The 16603-nt window shown below is 51.6% G+C and overlaps 1 protein-coding gene and 1 long non-coding RNA gene across 7 annotated transcripts in view; one reads left to right on the plus strand and one right to left on the minus strand.

Moving 5' to 3' along the window:
- The window catches only part of MEGF6 (multiple EGF like domains 6), a 78198-nt gene that overhangs the window by 11170 nt on the left and 50425 nt on the right, over positions 1 to 16603 (minus strand). For all 5 annotated transcript variants that reach the window (XM_080564611.1, XM_080564612.1, XM_080564614.1 and 2 more), the window contains 13 exons: positions 13823 to 13948; positions 12811 to 12933; positions 12308 to 12430; positions 10313 to 10450; positions 9235 to 9357; positions 8348 to 8470; positions 7098 to 7265; positions 6722 to 6853; positions 5891 to 6019; positions 4611 to 4739; positions 4308 to 4442; positions 3879 to 4013; positions 1059 to 1184 (listed from right to left, as the gene is read on the minus strand). In XM_080564611.1, coding sequence (XP_080420737.1) covers positions 1059 to 1184; positions 3879 to 4013; positions 4308 to 4442; positions 4611 to 4739; positions 5891 to 6019; positions 6722 to 6853; positions 7098 to 7265; positions 8348 to 8470; positions 9235 to 9357; positions 10313 to 10450; positions 12308 to 12430; positions 12811 to 12933; positions 13823 to 13948 — 1710 coding nt within the window. The remainder of the gene's footprint in view (positions 1 to 1058; positions 1185 to 3878; positions 4014 to 4307; positions 4443 to 4610; positions 4740 to 5890; positions 6020 to 6721; positions 6854 to 7097; positions 7266 to 8347; positions 8471 to 9234; positions 9358 to 10312; positions 10451 to 12307; positions 12431 to 12810; positions 12934 to 13822; positions 13949 to 16603) is intronic.
- Positions 8466 to 16563, plus strand: LOC308181388. 2 transcript variants are annotated; one of them, XR_013941445.1, is made up of 3 exons: positions 8466 to 8830; positions 13728 to 14017; positions 14169 to 16563. It is a non-coding gene; the product is annotated as an uncharacterized lncRNA (long non-coding RNA). The 2 variants fall into 2 exon arrangements; XR_013941446.1 differs by having other exon boundaries at positions 14835 to 16563.

Genomic DNA, 16603 nt, shown 5'->3' on the forward strand with positions numbered 1-16603 from the left:
TGGAGGCAGGAGCCGTGCCGGCTTCCTCCACCCAGCAGCACGGCAGGACCACGGCGTGGTCCGAGCACCCCGAGGGCACGCCAGGAGAGGTGCTGCTAACCGAGGGGCTGCAAAGCCCCGGGGCAGGGGGCTGGGACCTACAGCAGAGCGGTAAGGGTGAGACGGCCGGTTTCTTGTGAACGGCGGTGGGTTCCCTGTCTTGTTCGTGCCCAGGCTTTATGCAGCGCCCGCGCTTTTGTTTGGGAGCACATGGCTAGGAGTAGGGACAACACTGTCCCGTTTGTTTTATAAACAGCACGGGAGTCCTCAGTAAGTGCTGGTCTGACCTCACGCCAGGGATCTCATGTCAGTTTTGGATTCGCATCTACTGCTGGGGAGCTACAACTGCTCCTTGCTAGGAAATGGTGTCTCTGGCCAAGAGCCCTCAGAGCCGTTGTCACACTGCTAGCGAGCACGCTGCTCGCGCTTCCAAGAGCCGCCTTCAGCTGCGCAGGAGACTCAAACTGCTAGAACTGATAAAGGCAGGGCAGGACGCCTCGTCTCAGCGCTGCGGGGCCTGGAGCCAGCTCAGACTGCACGGTGAGCGCCGCGCACACGTGCTTTTATTGCTCAGTCGAACTATTACGAGCAGGACATCCATACAGGACTAATAACTTCCAGCTGCTGTAATGCTATATAAGAACGTAAAAGTTTTTAATTTAAGATTCTCTTGTTTTCCAGCAGTTGAAGGCTAATTTGGTGAAGGCAATTAAAAAATCCACAACTGTAAAGAATGATTCCTTGCCTATGCTAAGGACTGCAACAACTGAAAATATCTTCGTCTTTTTTATTGCACTTTGTTTGCTTCCTTGCTTGTGCTCCCTTCAGCTCCAACAACAGAGCTAAACTGAGGCTATTGTTCAAGACCTACCATCAAAAGCTGCATTTTTTCTAAATTTCCATGGAGATGGTCCTAACCGCATTAGATGTTTTTAAAACGAGTTTTACCAGAATAAAAATAACAGCCCTACGTAATAATAACAGCCATAATAACAATAATAGCCCTGTCACCTCCTCACCTTGGGCACAGTCGTGTCCCGTCCAGCCCGCCGAGCACACGCACTCCCCGGTGGCGCGGTCGCAGGGCGCCCCGTTGCAGGAGCAGGGCAGCAGGCAGCCAGCTCCGAACCTGCCTTCCGGACACTCTGCATTGAAAACAGCAGTGGGAGAGCCGTGGGTTACCGAGGTGTGGTTGCGGAGGGAACAGTCACAGGCAGCCAGCGGTCAGAAGCCCTGGGTGCTGCGAGAGATCTGCTCCCCAGCCCCTGACCGAGGCGCTGCCAACCCGCCTGGCGCGGCAGGGACCCTGGTGAAAAGCAGTAAAGAAGGAGCATCCTCACCCAGGGGAGGAGTAAGCGCTTCTCCTTCTTGCTGCTCCCAGTGCTAGAGTGATGCTGCTGGCAGGAGAAAGCTCTGTTTGCTTTCTGTGCCCAGTGACACGGTCAGCAGCTAAACGCACGCAGGCTGAGGGTCTCAGAGATGCTGAAAACCTAGCTGAGCCCCCCCCCGAAGCATTCCATGCTTGCAGTCCTTTTCGCTTTCTGAAGCCAATGTTTCAAAAGGTTCTGGCAGATACAAATGCACCAGCGTTCATAATTAATGGAGGAAAAAGCACACTAGCTTGTAGATTTCAAGTGACACAGTGGAGTTTTTGTTATTCCTGCTCTGTGCTAATTGATGGCAGATGTTTGTCTTCACCCTTTAATCATTTCCAGATCCGAACAACAGCCAAAAGCCTACTATTTCTATACAAATATTTGTGTTATTTCCTGTGACTCCCCCCTACAGGCTCAAGCTCCTTTCTTATTCTTTTTAAAAATATCCCTGGCCGAACGCGCCGAGCCCTGGCGAGCTGCGGCTGCGCGGGCACCGAGCGTCCCGCCACGTGGAGGACCTGGACCGGGGGCTTCCCGGGCTGCCGCAGGGCCACCAGCATCTCCCCTCCTTCCTCCGGCCATGCTCTGCAGAGGGGAAGCCTGTCTATGGAAGGGGTGACATTAATGGTCGCAAGGGGAGGATTCACCTGCAGCACCATCGCTGTGCCCGCGCTGCGTCGCACACCAGGCTCTGCAGCAACGCCAACGAGCCCAGAAGAAGGAGGATCAGGACCATCCCTGCCTTCACCAGGGCCAGGCAGATTGGGCAGCACGGCTCCTGCTCCCCGTCCCTCCCCATTGCACGTTTGGCTGCCCAGTGCTTCATTTCTGCCACTTCTTTTCTTAAACCAGAAGCTAAGCTACCCCATTCCTCGGTACGAGGACGTTAGGGAGGGAGAGCAGACTGCAGGCATGCGGCTTAGCAAAAGAAACTATTTGCTGTCATTTGCTTTGAAGAAAGAACAGAGAACCAAGATTGATATTACCAGAAGTAAAACTTGTTTTGTTTCCTCGGAACTGCTCGTGACAATCTGCAGCTTTTGCTCTGACCAACAGAACAGCTATGTTCTATCAGCTATGGTGTTGTGCAAGATAATCACATGCTAGTAACTTAATTAGGCTAATAGTTATAATTTCTGGGTTGGGTGTGGATGGAATGTTCGGGCAAATATAAGTCAGTGCAGAAACTCCTGGGATGCTCGGATCAAAATTCAGATGCCGAACACCAGCTCCTGGGTGCAGCGAGTCTTCTCTGAGTGCAGCACGTCAGACACTGCACGAGTCCAGCCTTGCACATTTTCGCTTGGATCCCACCAGCTGAAGTGTGATTGAGAAGGAAGGAACCTCACGAGATGGGAGCATGGTTTTCAGTGGCTGCTCAGCTCCGAGGCTGGCACAAGCCATTATTTTCCAGGAACTGTGTTCGTGCTTTGTAATCATCACCTCAACTTTCACACCAATGACTCATTGCCTTTAGGTACACTCAAACACCTTCGCAGGAAGACAGTCGAGCTCTCTGACAGCCCACCTATCTCCCAGGATCTTAAAAATCTGCTCCCTCAGTGCTATACTGCATGCCCAGAGCCGTGTAGTTCAGTTATCACACTGCCAACTGGCCTTTACGTGAGGAGCAGAGAGCTGCTCTGGAGGGTTCATACAGAGGCAGAAGCTTAAATCCTAATATGAATGAAGAATAAAATTTTCTTTCACACTTGCAGATCAAATAGAACTTCAATACGGGATAGCGAACAGAACGGAAAATATGATACCATTCTCCTGGGGATTGATTGCCTGGAAGCAAAAAGCCATCAAAGGGAGGAAAAAAGATAGCTAGATAACTATCACCTTCATCTGCAAAAGCAGAGATGCCCAAGTGGCAGGATAAAGCGAGACCTTGTTCTTTTCTGAATAAGGATCATTATGCCTGAGAATTCCTGTTTCCCTGCTCTTCAGAGATCACAGGCTTTTCATAAAGACCTGCGAGTGGCAGCTCTTGTGTCATCTGAAGCCATTTCAAATTTCCACTCACTAGATCTGGGCTAGGAGGTCTGAAAGTCGGGGAGGAAATGTGGAAGTCCTTTCATGTTGTTTTTGCAAAGAAACAGTTTGTGTGTGGGAGGAACACGGGGTGTACACGGCTCCTCGGGAGCGTGCAGGCTGGGGAACCTCGGAGTGCTCCAGCAAGAAGCAGGAGCTTGGGACACTGGTGGCGTGAGAGATGAAACGCCTCCAGCTGTGCTTCTGGAAGTCACAAAACCTTCAGAGAAGGAAGGAAGAAGTAAACAGGAGCTAAGTGCTGGGCCCCTGCAGCAGTGTCCGTGTGTCATGGCACAGCAGCGACCACCCGATGCCAGGTGAGCATCGCTAGTCCAGCAGCAGCAACTCTGATCTCCTCCAAGCAGCATCACACAAAAATAAGCTTATGTTTGCCTTGCAGGGCCCCCGCTCTTCACGTGGCCTTACCTTGGTCGCAGTTGTCCCCATGGTAGCCCTGGGGACACTCCTTCCTGCACTCTCCGGTGACGTGGTCACAGGGCACTTCTGGAGAGCAGCTGCATTTCTTCCTGCAGCCATCTCCGTAGTAGCCAGGGTCACATTCTGTTAATGAGGAGAGTTGAAAAGAAAAGGTCTGGTATTAGAGGCTGGGAGAGGCAGGAGCACCGTGCAGCACCCTGCCGAGCCAGCAGCTGGGCACAGCTCCAGCACCTGCTTTTACTGCCAGGATCGCTTCCCTCTGATAACAAGTTCTGCTCCTAATCGAAGCAGCAAGAGGCAAGAAGGTCTTAGGAGGACGGAAAGTGAGCCGAGCTTTTCCCCAAGGAAATCAGTTAGGGGAAAAGAGGCTGCGGGAGGAGGGAGGGGGATGACAGTGAGCGCTCCTGGACAACTCACCCTTCTCGCACCGCGTGCCGTGGTAGCCGGGCTTGCACCGGCAGGAGCCGTCCCTCTTGTCGCAGTCCTGCGTGTTCTGCTGCACGCACTGGCACTCCTCGGAGCAGCCGGGGCCGAAAGCCCACTTGGGGCAAGCTGGGTGGGGAGGAGGAGGACAGCAGGTGACACAGAAAGCCAAATATCACAGACAAGGGACAGAACCATTGCCACCACCCAGCACTGACCCTTCCCAGGGAAGGAACCTAAAGGGGCTGTAATCTGAGAATAATATTCATCTCATAACGAAGGTAAGGACACGCATACCTAGATGGCAGTACCGTCCGTACAAGCCAGGATCGCACAGACAGGCGCCATAAATCCGATGGCAACGACCGCGGTTGGCACAGTTGCACTTTTTCCTGCATTGTTTCCCAAAAAATCCTTTAGGGCACCCTGGTAACAAATAAAGAGAGATTTTCTGGGAGGATGAGGAAATGCGGGCCTGTCATTTTATGTCCATCAGAGCACAGGAAAAACACACAGCAAAACCAGAGCCGTATGCCATGAACTTAGGCAAAGTGTGCAGCGAGGGTGGAATTGCTTTCTGACCACAATGTGCCCGTGTCCCTGTGCAACAGGGGATGATAAGAGCGATCAGATTCCCTGCATCAGCTCCAAATCGAGCCTGTCCCTGTGGCAGTACAGACTGCCTTACTCGCCTGCCCTTCTGCAGCCACCTGCGGTGTCCCTGGGGCACCCGTGGGTGCTGAGCCCGGCTGGGAACGGCAGCGCTGTGCTGGGCACCTGGCTGCAGGGCTCTGGGGAGCCGGCTCTGCCGTACGTGACCAAGTAAACCATGAGGCTGTTCCTATCGATAGGCAACAGTGGTGTTTGCACTACTAAGGGAATACACGGATTGCTCTTTCTCTTTCGTGCTGAAGATCCTAATATTAGAAGCAGATGGCAGACGCTCCGTGCCAGCAGAAAGCTGCAGCCAGCGTCTGGCCAGGCAGCACAAGCCTTCCCCTGCGGCAGCAGCGTCAGGCTGAAGAGCAGCAAGTGCCACCCTGGGACATCACATCACTTCTTCGCTGCCGACGTTAATATTACCTGCCTGTTCTTTCCCTGTACCCCTCAATCACCTCCTTCCTACAGAGAGAAGAGGTCCGGGTACCTCCAGCATTCATTTATAGTCTGCCTCGGTCTCCTCCTTCAATAATAGTTTCCATATGCTCTGAACCGTTTGTCTGCAGCCACTTTGTCTGAATCCCTTATTGTCTCACTGCTTCTGTGTTTTTAGATTGTGACCACCAGATTTTAACGCTTTGGGAGAGAGAAACACTGAGCAGGGATGGAGCAGGGATGCATCGGGGTCCCTCAGACACTGGGATGATCCAAGGATGCTTTCAGCCAGCAGCTCCAAAGGGACCAACACAAGGCTCTGTGGAAAACCTCCCAAGGCCCCAGAGAAGCCCAGCAGGAACATCTGACGGCAGCAGGGATGGCTGGGCACCCGCTCACCAAATCTCAGCAAAGGCGCTGCTGACGCGTGGAGAGAAGGACACGCAGAGCCCCGCTGTCCCCCCCTCTGCCCGGGCTCTTACCGTCCTCGCAGCGGGGCCCGGCCACGCCGGGCGGGCAGCGGCAGGCGCCCGTGCTGGGCTCGCAGGTGCCCCCGTTCATGCAGCGGCAGGCCTGGCTGCAGCTCCTCCCGAAGGTGCCGGCCGGGCAGGCTGGGGACGGATGGCAGAGGTCAGCGGGACGCGGCGCTGCTCCCGCGCCGCCGGAGCAGGGCAGCAAGGGGCTACGGGCTCGCAGGCGGGGAGCAGGCTCGGCTGTTTTTGGCAGCAAGCGTTTTGCCTTCTTGGGGCAAAAGAGCAAAGAGCAAACGGACAGAGGACATCGGATTTTCATAACTTCAGTTCCTTACTTTGGTTGCAGACATAACCTACCAGCAGACCTTATCTGGGTCACTAGAAAAGCAGGTTAATTCTTTCTCAAGCACAAGAAGGCTTCTACTTATGGCAGAAGTTTATGGGAAGAGACACTGAAAGGGTTCTTATTAATACTGTAAATATTTTTTGCATATTTTGAATGCAAAGCCTAATACACTGGCAGTAGGTTTACATGCAGCTGGACACTAACTCAGATTTAACACCAAATATGTATATTTGCAGGTTTGACCCACAGACTAAAATGCCTTAGGGTCTATTTGGGAATGAGAAGTAGGAAACTGGGCGTTTTGGCTGGTGCCTGGAAGTCAGGCTTTGCCAAGATAAACACAGCAAATAAAAGAGAAAAAAATAAAGAGAAGCAAAGGGCTCCAGTGCTACATCTGGCCAACTGGAGGTTGGTGCATTCTCCTCTTTTTCGCCTCAATTTTGGCAGGCAGGGCTGGCAGGGCAGCCGGCCTGCCCCGCTGCAGCGCCACTCACTCTGGTTGCAGAGCAGCCCGCTCCAGCCGGCCGGGCAGTCGCAGCCGGTCCCCTCGGCATTGCACGTGCCCCCGTTTTGGCAGTCCTCGCACGTCAGGCTGCAGTCGGGGCCGAAGGTGTTCTCCAGGCAGACTGCAACAAGAGGAGCCGTGGTGAGACACCATCCCCAGGGCTGCTCCAGCAACGCGGGGAGTTTGGGCAGAGAAACCCTGATGTTACAGCCCCCAGCAAAGCTAACAGCATCTGTGCTGTGCACGGGGTCTGTGTGCACAGAAAGGGTACCTGATGTATGCTGCCGGTGTGCCCAGCATGTGTGGTTAATTCTGGAGGCTTACAAGCAAAAGTATACCATTTACCACTGCTGTGAAATGCCCACCAAATTTTTCTGAAAGTGTGTGCTCTCCTCTTGCTTCCATCTCTTCCTCCTCTTCGTCATAATCCTCGTTAAAGAGCTGGGTGAATTCATCCCGCAGGATTGCAACGTGAGGGATCGGGCGGATAACGGGGTGCTGAGCATCCAGAGCTTCCACTGGGTCATCTATGGCTAGGGAAGCAGTCATGGAGATTACAAAATCAAGGGGTGGAAAGAGGAAAGAGCTCATCTGAGGGGTGGATAATGGGGCAGAACCTGTGTGATAAGACGGGAACCAGAAACATCTGTATGGGGTTGGTGCATCTGATTTGGCTCTGCCGATCTCTACATTGACACCTCTAAAATAGCAATCCGTTCCTTTCTTCCACTCAGGCTTTTGCAGCTTGTTTGCTTGTTTTGGCTAGAACGTGGCACAGCCAGCTAAGTGAGAAACTTTGCTCCTAGCCTGGATGGGCAGCTCAGGGTAACTGGGACCGCTACCGCTCCATCACCTTTGCCCTGCAGGTTTTCTGGCCAGAGCCACTCAGCTTCCTTGAGTTTTCAGATAAGTTAACCTTTCTCCAGATAATTTAACAAGACTGCCCATCTAACAAAACTAAGCAATGCATTTCAGCTTGGTCCTCCTTTAGGAATTACTGTGTGTCAGCTACAGATACCAGCTCCCTTCCTTTGCAGGGCGACAAGGGTTAAAAGTCATGCAATCAAGCTAAGCACAGGCACTTGGAGCAGGGCTGGCACAGCTATAAAAGTGGGCAGGGCACGGCAAAGTAGGGCTGGCACTCTGCTGGGGTGGGGAGGCATGGGGTGCTGCTCCTCTGGGTGCAGGCATCACAAGCTCTGCCAGGAACAGGGAGCTGGGCAGTGCCTGGGGGTTATTTGGAGAAGAGGATAGGTGCTGGGTGCCCTGCTGAGCGAGCTGGATGGCAGTGCGCTTGGGGGTGTGATAAGGAGGCCACCATTTAGAAAAAAATCCTCTGTTTATTATAAGGAAAAACTGTAGAGGTGGGTGACTGGAAAGGGTTAGGTCCTTTGGTTAGTGTGGGGTCAGGACTGCAGGCTACAATAAATGTAGCTGTACCAAAATCCCTAGGCCTCTTTGAAAAGCTGTGTGTGGCACTGCTGAAACTGGCACGGTGCTGCTGGGGAACCTGCTGCTGCTGCTCACGAGTGCTGAGAGAGCAGCGAGTGTCTGCACGTGTGGGTCCTGTGCCCGATGGGGATGGGGTGCTGGCAGTCCAACAAGCAGCACTTACAGATGCAGCCCCTTCGGTCTTCGTCCAGTTTGTACCCAATCCGGCAGCTGCACTGGAAAGACCCGAGCTGGTTCTGGCACGTGTGCTCGCACCCGCCGTTGTGTGAAGAGCACTCGTCCACATCTAGAAAACAAGGGGGTTGCTGCGTGTTTGCAGAGCAGTGAGCAGGCTGGCAGCATCCCCTTAGGGGCTACGTGAAGCCAGCTGACCCCAAACATTAAGGGAGGCTACCAAGTGACCAGGGAGCCCTGGGTTTCCAAATATTGAGCACTAAGCTTTAGCTCACTTCTCTGGGTAGTTGTGTAGAAGCAGGTGGATAAGCTTGGTTTTCACCTGTGAAGTGTTATTGGAGAGCTTTCCTAAGGAAAAAACTCATTAGGAGGACATAAAAGCCCCACATCCATTCTGCTGAGAAGGCTGCTCATCAGAGCCAACAGGATGACTGGGAGAAACTGGAAGAAATGCCTGGCTGTTCACGAGCAGGTAGGACAACTTCTTGTTCTCTTTATTACAAGATTGCATTCGTCACTGAGTTAGCTGGGTTTTATAAAGATGCTTTTTCTCACCTATATCTCTTCCATGGTGAAGTTTTTGGCAAATGTTGGCTCCAGTATTGAACAGACTAATTTCTGTGAATTGCTGATGCAGTCAGACCCGGAGCAACTCTCTCTGAGAGATCCCAATTTGAATTCAAAGGGGGTTCAAAAAGCCCCATGGCTACCCTACAGCTGTGCTGGCCTGGTGTGGGGGTTAATTAGTGGAGTAGCCTTAACTCCTACCGAGGTGAGGAGGCTGACAGAACAGAGAAGCAAACCAGATCCCCTGCTGTGCGTGCACCTCGCCATGGTGCAGCGCCGAGGCGCGCAGGGCCCCACAGCTCTGCTTACCTTCACAGCCACAGCCATCGGTGCTGAGCCGGTACCCGGCATGGCAGGCACACTCGTAGCCTCCGGGGTAGTTGTAGCAGTCCTGGTGACAGCAGTGAGAACCACTGTCACACTCATTGATATCTAAATGAAAAGCAAAGGGTGCTGGGTGTTAGTATACACCCAGCTCTGCGGTGCTGACAGTAATTGTTAAAATCGCTCCGTGACTAGTTCTGGTGGATTTTTGCTGATCTGTCACAGGCTGAGCTAGGATTCGTGCTTTCCTCTTGAAACCAGTGAGCTTTGTGCTAACAACCCCCTTGACAATGTGCTCCCCAGCCAAGGGGGCTCCTGAGGCCTGGGGGAAGCTACCGCGGCTGGCAGCCTGAGGTGGCTGGGTGCTCACAGGGGGGTGGCTCCAGCCTCAGCAGGAACTGGCGTTTGTTTTCTGATTTGCCCTGTTACAAACACAATATACAGAAAGCTGGGAGCTGCGTGCTTCCTCCCAGCTGCACAGGAACGTGCCCACCGGTGCAGGAGAGGTCTGGCTGGTGAGCACTGCAGTGAGTTTTGGGCTTGGTTATTTTCCCCCAGAGGAATGCTCAGAGGAATGCAATGTCGAGTGTATACATCCACTTCATGGCACTTAGAGCTCAAGGTGGGTTTCACCCTAAGCCTCTCCTCTAACACAAGTTGTATAAGTGATGGGGCTGAGCTATGCTAGTGCCTTACATCGCTCACTTGGAAATTACACTGCTCACTTTAAGGTAATAGGCCAGACAACGCACTTCATACATCACCCCTTCTAGATGTAGGCTTACAGGATTCTGAGATGTGAGCTGCTGCATCTGCCAACACCTTCCTAGGTCTGTTCTAGCAGGAAAAGCTGATTAGCTCTGAGGTCAACAGCCACTGTCCCAGTAGGTCTTAGTGAACCTCTTCAAGCTGAGCAGCATCTCATCTCCTTTTACTTGGTGTCTGTTTCTAGCCTTGTTAATTTGCTTGTTTTGTATATACATAAAGCATCTAATCTGTGGGGATCCTCATTACTTGAGACACATTTGTAGTAACAGAAAATGCAATGTTTCCCTTGCCTTACCAGTGCATGTCTTCTGGTCCTCCTCAAGCTGATAGCCAAAGTTACAGGTACAGACTGGGCCAGAGCTGGTGTGGTGGCATGTATGGGAACAGCCACCATTGCTGGCTTCGCAGCTGTTCACAATCTCCATTTCTATCCCTGGAAAAATGCGCACTGGTTAGGATCCTGCAGTGTTTGCTGTGCTTGGTGCACGCTGGGCAATGCCTTCCAGCAGGCACCCGCACGGAGCTTCACTTCTTGAGCCCCTTGTGTGTGCCTTTTTGTGCTCGCAGTCCTGTTGAGGCCAACAAGCTGCAGCAGGGAAAGGATGAAAATAGCTCTGCACAGGGGCCACCACCGGGCCGGGAAGCCCAAATAACAAAAATAAACGGACGGATCCCAGGCAACGCCCCATGCGGCCTCTGCGGGCCTGACTTGTGGGGCAGGCTCTGGACAGGCCCTGAGATGAAGCAGACTGCAGACAAAGCTGCTTCCATTCCTGTCAAGCTGCAGGATGTGCTGCCAACCAAAAGTTGGCTCAGCCTTCTCTAGTACAGCGCTGTTCCGATGCCAGCTAGGAATGGGAGCAGCAGAATGCAGCAACTGCAGAAACCTCCAGATGCCTGCAGCTAGAGAAGCTAGCTAGGGACATGTCAGAAACGGCAGGCGCAAACATCAACAGCAGCCACGTATCTCAGCTTGGCAAAGCTTATGTAAACTCTGTAGTCTGGTTAATGAAGCCTTCTTAGACTAAAAGGAACTCGTACCATGGAACTTTGATTCAGTCTTGAACCTCAGGAGAAAGTTTCTGCCTACAAGAGCATTTTTGGTGCACTCAGGCCCAAGAAGGATGAAAGAAGGGGAGCTTGATGTTCCCCAGTGGGTCTGTGCATTTCAAAAACAAAAGATGTTCTGTGGTGGAAAGTTTATCTTTCAGATTTCACAGCATGAATTTATTCTTTGTTTTCCCCTTTCTTACTGATGCATACTAAACACCAAAGCCAGGCCTTTGCACAGGAGATACTAAAAAATGTGGGGGCGGGGGAACATTGCTCATACAAGAGGGCTACATAATGCTGCAGCTAAAGGAGAGGTATTGCCAAGGCCTGTGGCAGTCACAACTGTCCCTTCCCTTCTGGAGCAGCAGAACATGAGTGGGGCTTGCTTTTCTGCTGCCCAAAGTGACCCTCCAGGGCTAGCATCACCTACCTGCAAAGCCAAGACTTGAGCAGCAGTAACTGTTAGGCTTTTGGTCACCTGTGGGCCAGCTGGATGAGGGCACCAAGGGTAATTGGTGAAAGAGGTAGCTAAGATTTATTAGGCACAGGCCTGGCTTTCTAATCCAATACTCGATGCCTTCCAAGACCCATCTCTGGTCTGCAAAGCCCTACCTTCCCATTCCCCCAAAAGCACGGTGCCTTGGCAGGCTCCTGGTGAGAGCCTCACAGGTGGAGCATCACGGCTTCCAGTGACGCTGGCTGCCTGCACTGGGATGGCCATGGAGGCTTCCCTCTGTGAGGGCTGCTGGTGCTACATGCTGATAGCTCCGCTTCAGACCCTGCTGATGTGTATTAGCTGAGCAAAGACATATGCGCAGTCTGGCTCATTCTTACACAAAGCTGTTTATTTCCTTTCCTGATGGTAGCAGATGTGATCACATCATTAGCTCAATTCCTTCTTCAGTTACACATCTGCAGCTGACCAAACTCATCCAATGAGGTCCCCAGGAGCAGGACTTAGCCTTTTTGGAGCCAAATGGCCCCAAATAAATCGCCTAAACTAGAGAAATTAGCTTCATGGTAACTTTAAAGATTAGAAGTTCTTATCTTGGTGGAAGAAGTGAACAGCCCCAAACCTGCTGGTGAAGGTTGCTGTGATTCAGTTGCACCAGTTCACAGAAAATGGTGCACAAATGGTGCCAGCTGCAGGTTTCACCTCTTTCTTTCCTTTTCCAACCTACAGAAGTGACCCTGCCTCCCCCCCCAGCCCGATGAGGGGGCTGCAGGCAGTACTCACGGTAGCATTGCTTGCCGTCTGCCCCCAGCTCGTAGCCCGGGCTGCAGGTGCATTTGAAGGAGCCGCGGGTGTTGAGGCACTGGTGAGCACACATGGCCAGGCCTGCCAGGCACTCGTTCACATCTGCAAGGGACGAGCAATTAGGAAAAGCAGGTTGTGTGCGAAATGTTCCTTTGAAGTAACAAGTGTTTACTGTCTTTGAGTTTTTCCAGCAATTTCTTGTACCCTAAATCCTTCACTGCGGCCCAGACCAACACCGTTAAGGGTTCAGAACTACTGTGAGGCTTCCAGGGAAATCCAATCACATGAAACTCAGGTGTTGGTCCCAATCCTTGAGCAGGGCTCCTGGGCAGACCCCAACCAAACCTCTTCATGCTGCCCCTCTGGGAGACTCAAGCTTCGCTCCATTAAATTCACGAGCTGGCATTTGCTAAGGCTGAGCACTACTTTAAGCGGTGAGAAAGTTGGTTTTCTCCACAAAAGCTCTGCTGTGGGGCACTTACCTTCGCAGGCCTTGCCATCGGGCGCCAGGCTGTAGCCGGGGTGGCACTCGCAGCGCGCGGCCCCGCGGTGGTTGTGGCACTGGTGCATGCAGCCCCCGTTCCTGTCGGCACACGGGTTCCTCACTAGAGGTCCAAGAGAAGAGGCAGGCTTATTTCAGACCAGTCCTACTATTATTGGCATTACACTTAAGAGAAAACAAAGCATCAAGCAGTTATGGATAGCGAAAATGTCTGCAGCCCATGGAAGACCGTTCTCCACCACGGCAATCTCTGCTGGTGTTGGCTGATCAGAGCAGCCTAGAAGTTAGTCTGACTGCAACCTTGGTGGGCCTCCAGCTCCTAAGAGTCTCCTGCTGCTGGTGGAACAGCGTAAAAGCCCACAAGGTTTGGCTATGGCTGACAGATGGCTGCTTCTGCAGATTTATGGCCACACACTCTTCCAGCATACTCAGGGCTGGAAAAGATCAAATGCAGCAATGTGCTACAGGTGAGGGCAGAACTGTTACGGTGATGTGGGGCTGTGTGTGGCCATGAATTTAGTAGGTGAAAAGGGGAGAAGATCCTGTCCCACTGTGACATGCTGCTGTCCTCCACCTCTCAGCAGTGTGTGCCCTGATACCATTTCGTTTTAGTTGGCTGCACTCCTTCAGCTCTTCCTTGACTTTTAGAATAATGTGCAGAACGTGTCTGTGACAGCATAACGTGCACAGTTTTTATGGAGAGAAGCAACCCCACCTGAGCAGGTAAGTGCAGCATCCCCAGGGGTTTCGTCTTAACCATTTAACTCTTCCCCTTCCCTTCAGGGCAGACAGGACTCAGAATCTGGCATGGCCCTCGGCTGCCTCTGAAATACTCTAGTTATCTGAATGAGGCAGCAGAAAGCTGGGGGCTCATATCCAAATCTGTCTGCATTTCAGGTGGGAGACCCAAGAGAAGAGGGCTGTCCATGCCCCCGCCCTGCAGAACAGCCCACGAGAGGGCTGCCCGTGCCCGGGGTGCCGCGGGGACTCACGGGCGCAGCGCTTGCCGTCCTCCCTCAGCTGGTAATTGCGGCGGCACCGGCACTGGTGCTGGGTCAGCGTCACCTGCACGCAGTCGTGCTCGCAGCCACCGTTGTTCAGGGCGCACGTGTTCACCGCTGCGGGGGGAAAAGGACAAGAAATTCATTGGGAAATGCCATGTCGCCTGGCGAGGCTCTTCTCAAAAGGTAAGGCAAAGCTCACACATTTATGAAGAGCACCGCAAATGAGAATTTAAAACTGGGGCGTGTCCAAACTCTGCTAAATGAAAAGTTCATGGCAAATTTGTTAAGTGTGCTAAATGTGAACATTACTATTTCACTGCTGAAATCCTCACAGGTTTGCTCAGACAGCGCAGGTGTGATGCCACAGCTAGTTCCACTTAATTACTGCTCAGAGAGCAGCACTCAGGCATATACAAGATTTTCTTGCAACAAAATAACACAGAAAATTAAGTTTCTGGCTTCAAGCCATGCAAAAGACACCAATTACCCAGGGCAAGGCCAAGCAGGCACCATCAGCTCTGGGAGCATTCAAGGACAAGTGTTTTCAGGTGCACCCTGCACATCTGTGCTTTGATCTGGTGTAAAGCTGCCCAGCTCGGTCCTTCGGCTACGGGACCTCTGCAGGAAATCAAGCTGGCTATGCTCGCCCGCATCGCAGGAGACTGATGCTGAGCCACCTCCTGAGCCAGGGCTCAGAGATGTGCTGGCAGGAAATGTGATTTCCCAGTAAGTGCAGGCGGGACTGGGAACTGGGACTCCTGCCTGCTGCTCCTGGCCGTGCCACAGCATTTCTGTGTGGCCTTGCGCAAGGCGCTCTCCTGCCCAAAGGATTTCAGACAACCAGAAAACAGAAGGTTTTGCCTAGGTTACAGCAGAAAACAGATCTTATGACCGAAGATGTGGACTGCCTTTTTTTTTTTTTACAAGCTTACTTTGATTAACTAGCTTTAAAACAGCATTTCCCCCCACTCTGATTTTACAGCCCAGGACTGCTCTGCAGGATGAGCACCGAAGGCGTGATGTTTGGCTGGAGATGTCTGCACCTTGCAACCAGTACGTGGGCAGAGTTTACCTGCAGTGATCCAGGAGCACCGACCTGGAGAAACCTGAGCTAGGGAACAGCGCAGGGAAGGGCTTCCTGGACTGGCATTCACCAACTCATGACATTTTCCAAATTGATGACGGTCATCTCGTGCTGCATGGGTGGGACACAGCCAAAGCCCTGCACAGCCTGGGATGGAGATGCAGACCTGGTTCCCTTAACCAGAGGGGCACAAGTGGTGGCCCCCCACGGTTCTGACCTGTCCTTCACACTGCAGAAGGAACCAACGTGCTGACTCTGAGAAATGCTGTAAGGAAACTAAAAATCCCTCTAATGAAGGCCATGTCTCTGCAGACCAATGCTTCAGGTAGTGGCAGTTCTTGCATGGCTCAGAGTGGGCAGCGTGCATCTGCCAGCAACTCTCATTGCAAGGACCGGCTCCTGCAGAAGAGCTCATGAACAGACGGGACGAGGGCCAAAGGAACATGTTCATGGGGGAAAAAAGCAGCCAAGAGATTAAATGAGATGTCAGTCTCCTGCTTTTATTACTTGTTGGTCAAATACTTGCAGCCTTTTCTCTCTGCTATCAAAAATCCTCTCTGGACTTGAATTTAAATAGCAGGAAAACAGATTTTTCAGCTTGCTTAGTGCCTTACATTTACTCTCCTGTTTCACCTGAGCCTTTTAGCCAACTACAAAATTTAAAGCGTATATTCTCTAGATAAAGTACCAAAAGTAATTTCATTAAGCCTCTCCTGTACATTACTGAACACCAAATATTTGGCAGGGTGCACAAGAGGGGGAAAATAAAAGGCAAAACTGTATAGTCATTTTTTTCTGCAAATGCTTCCCCTGCAAAAAATATGCCTTGACTCAGAGCTGAGAGCTCTCTGATTTCACAAAGTGAACTTCCCTTCGTATGCCTCTAATTAACTAAACAACATTTTGGAGAATAAAAATGACTTAATAGGGTCAGAGTATTGCCATACACAGTGTACGGCTGGAGCGAGAACTATCGGTTTGTGTTAGCTTTGCTGACATTGTTTCCTTTAATCCGTTTGGAAGGAAACAACAGAAGTACTTGACGTTACTGGAAAGTTATGGGTCAGGCTTAGAGTGCTTCAGCTTTAGCAGAGATGGGTGGTCATTTAAGATATTCTGATATATTAAAGTGTCTAATAATGCATATTCTGAAACACACATAAATAATGTGTTGTTCTTGGAGTGCTTTTTTTTTAAATAATAATAAAGTAAAACAATGCTAAAGCCTGCCAAAACATTCCTTCTTATGGGAAAAATACTTGGCCAATCTATAACAAGCCAACACATCTCACATTTAAAATAACCTCCCAGTATGCAGTTATTCTATGAATGTGCAATCTCAATAACTGCCTTCCTTGCATACCTTTGAAAGACAAGTTTTTAGAGTGGAAAAACCCAAAGTTCAGATCCTTCTTCATTACACAATTGTATTAAAATAATTGAATAGGCAGACAGAGGATGCCAACAGAAGTTCTGTAAGGTTCAATACAGCAGGTTTTCTAAAAAGGCAACTTGTACATGCAAGCAATCAGCCTTTCCCCGGGCTGCCTTTACCACGTGCTGAGGCATGATGCCCACGCAGTACCACGGGGTAGCTGCGGCGACAGATCCTTGCAGTGGCAAAAAGTGCAAAATGCCCCTTGCACGACAGGAAACATCAAGCTCTCTCCGTGCATGAGATGGCA

This window comes from Anser brachyrhynchus (assembly GCF_964034855.1).
Source record: "Anser brachyrhynchus genome assembly, chromosome: 21".
In the NCBI taxonomy this organism is placed as follows: Eukaryota; Metazoa; Chordata; class Aves; order Anseriformes; family Anatidae; genus Anser; species Anser brachyrhynchus.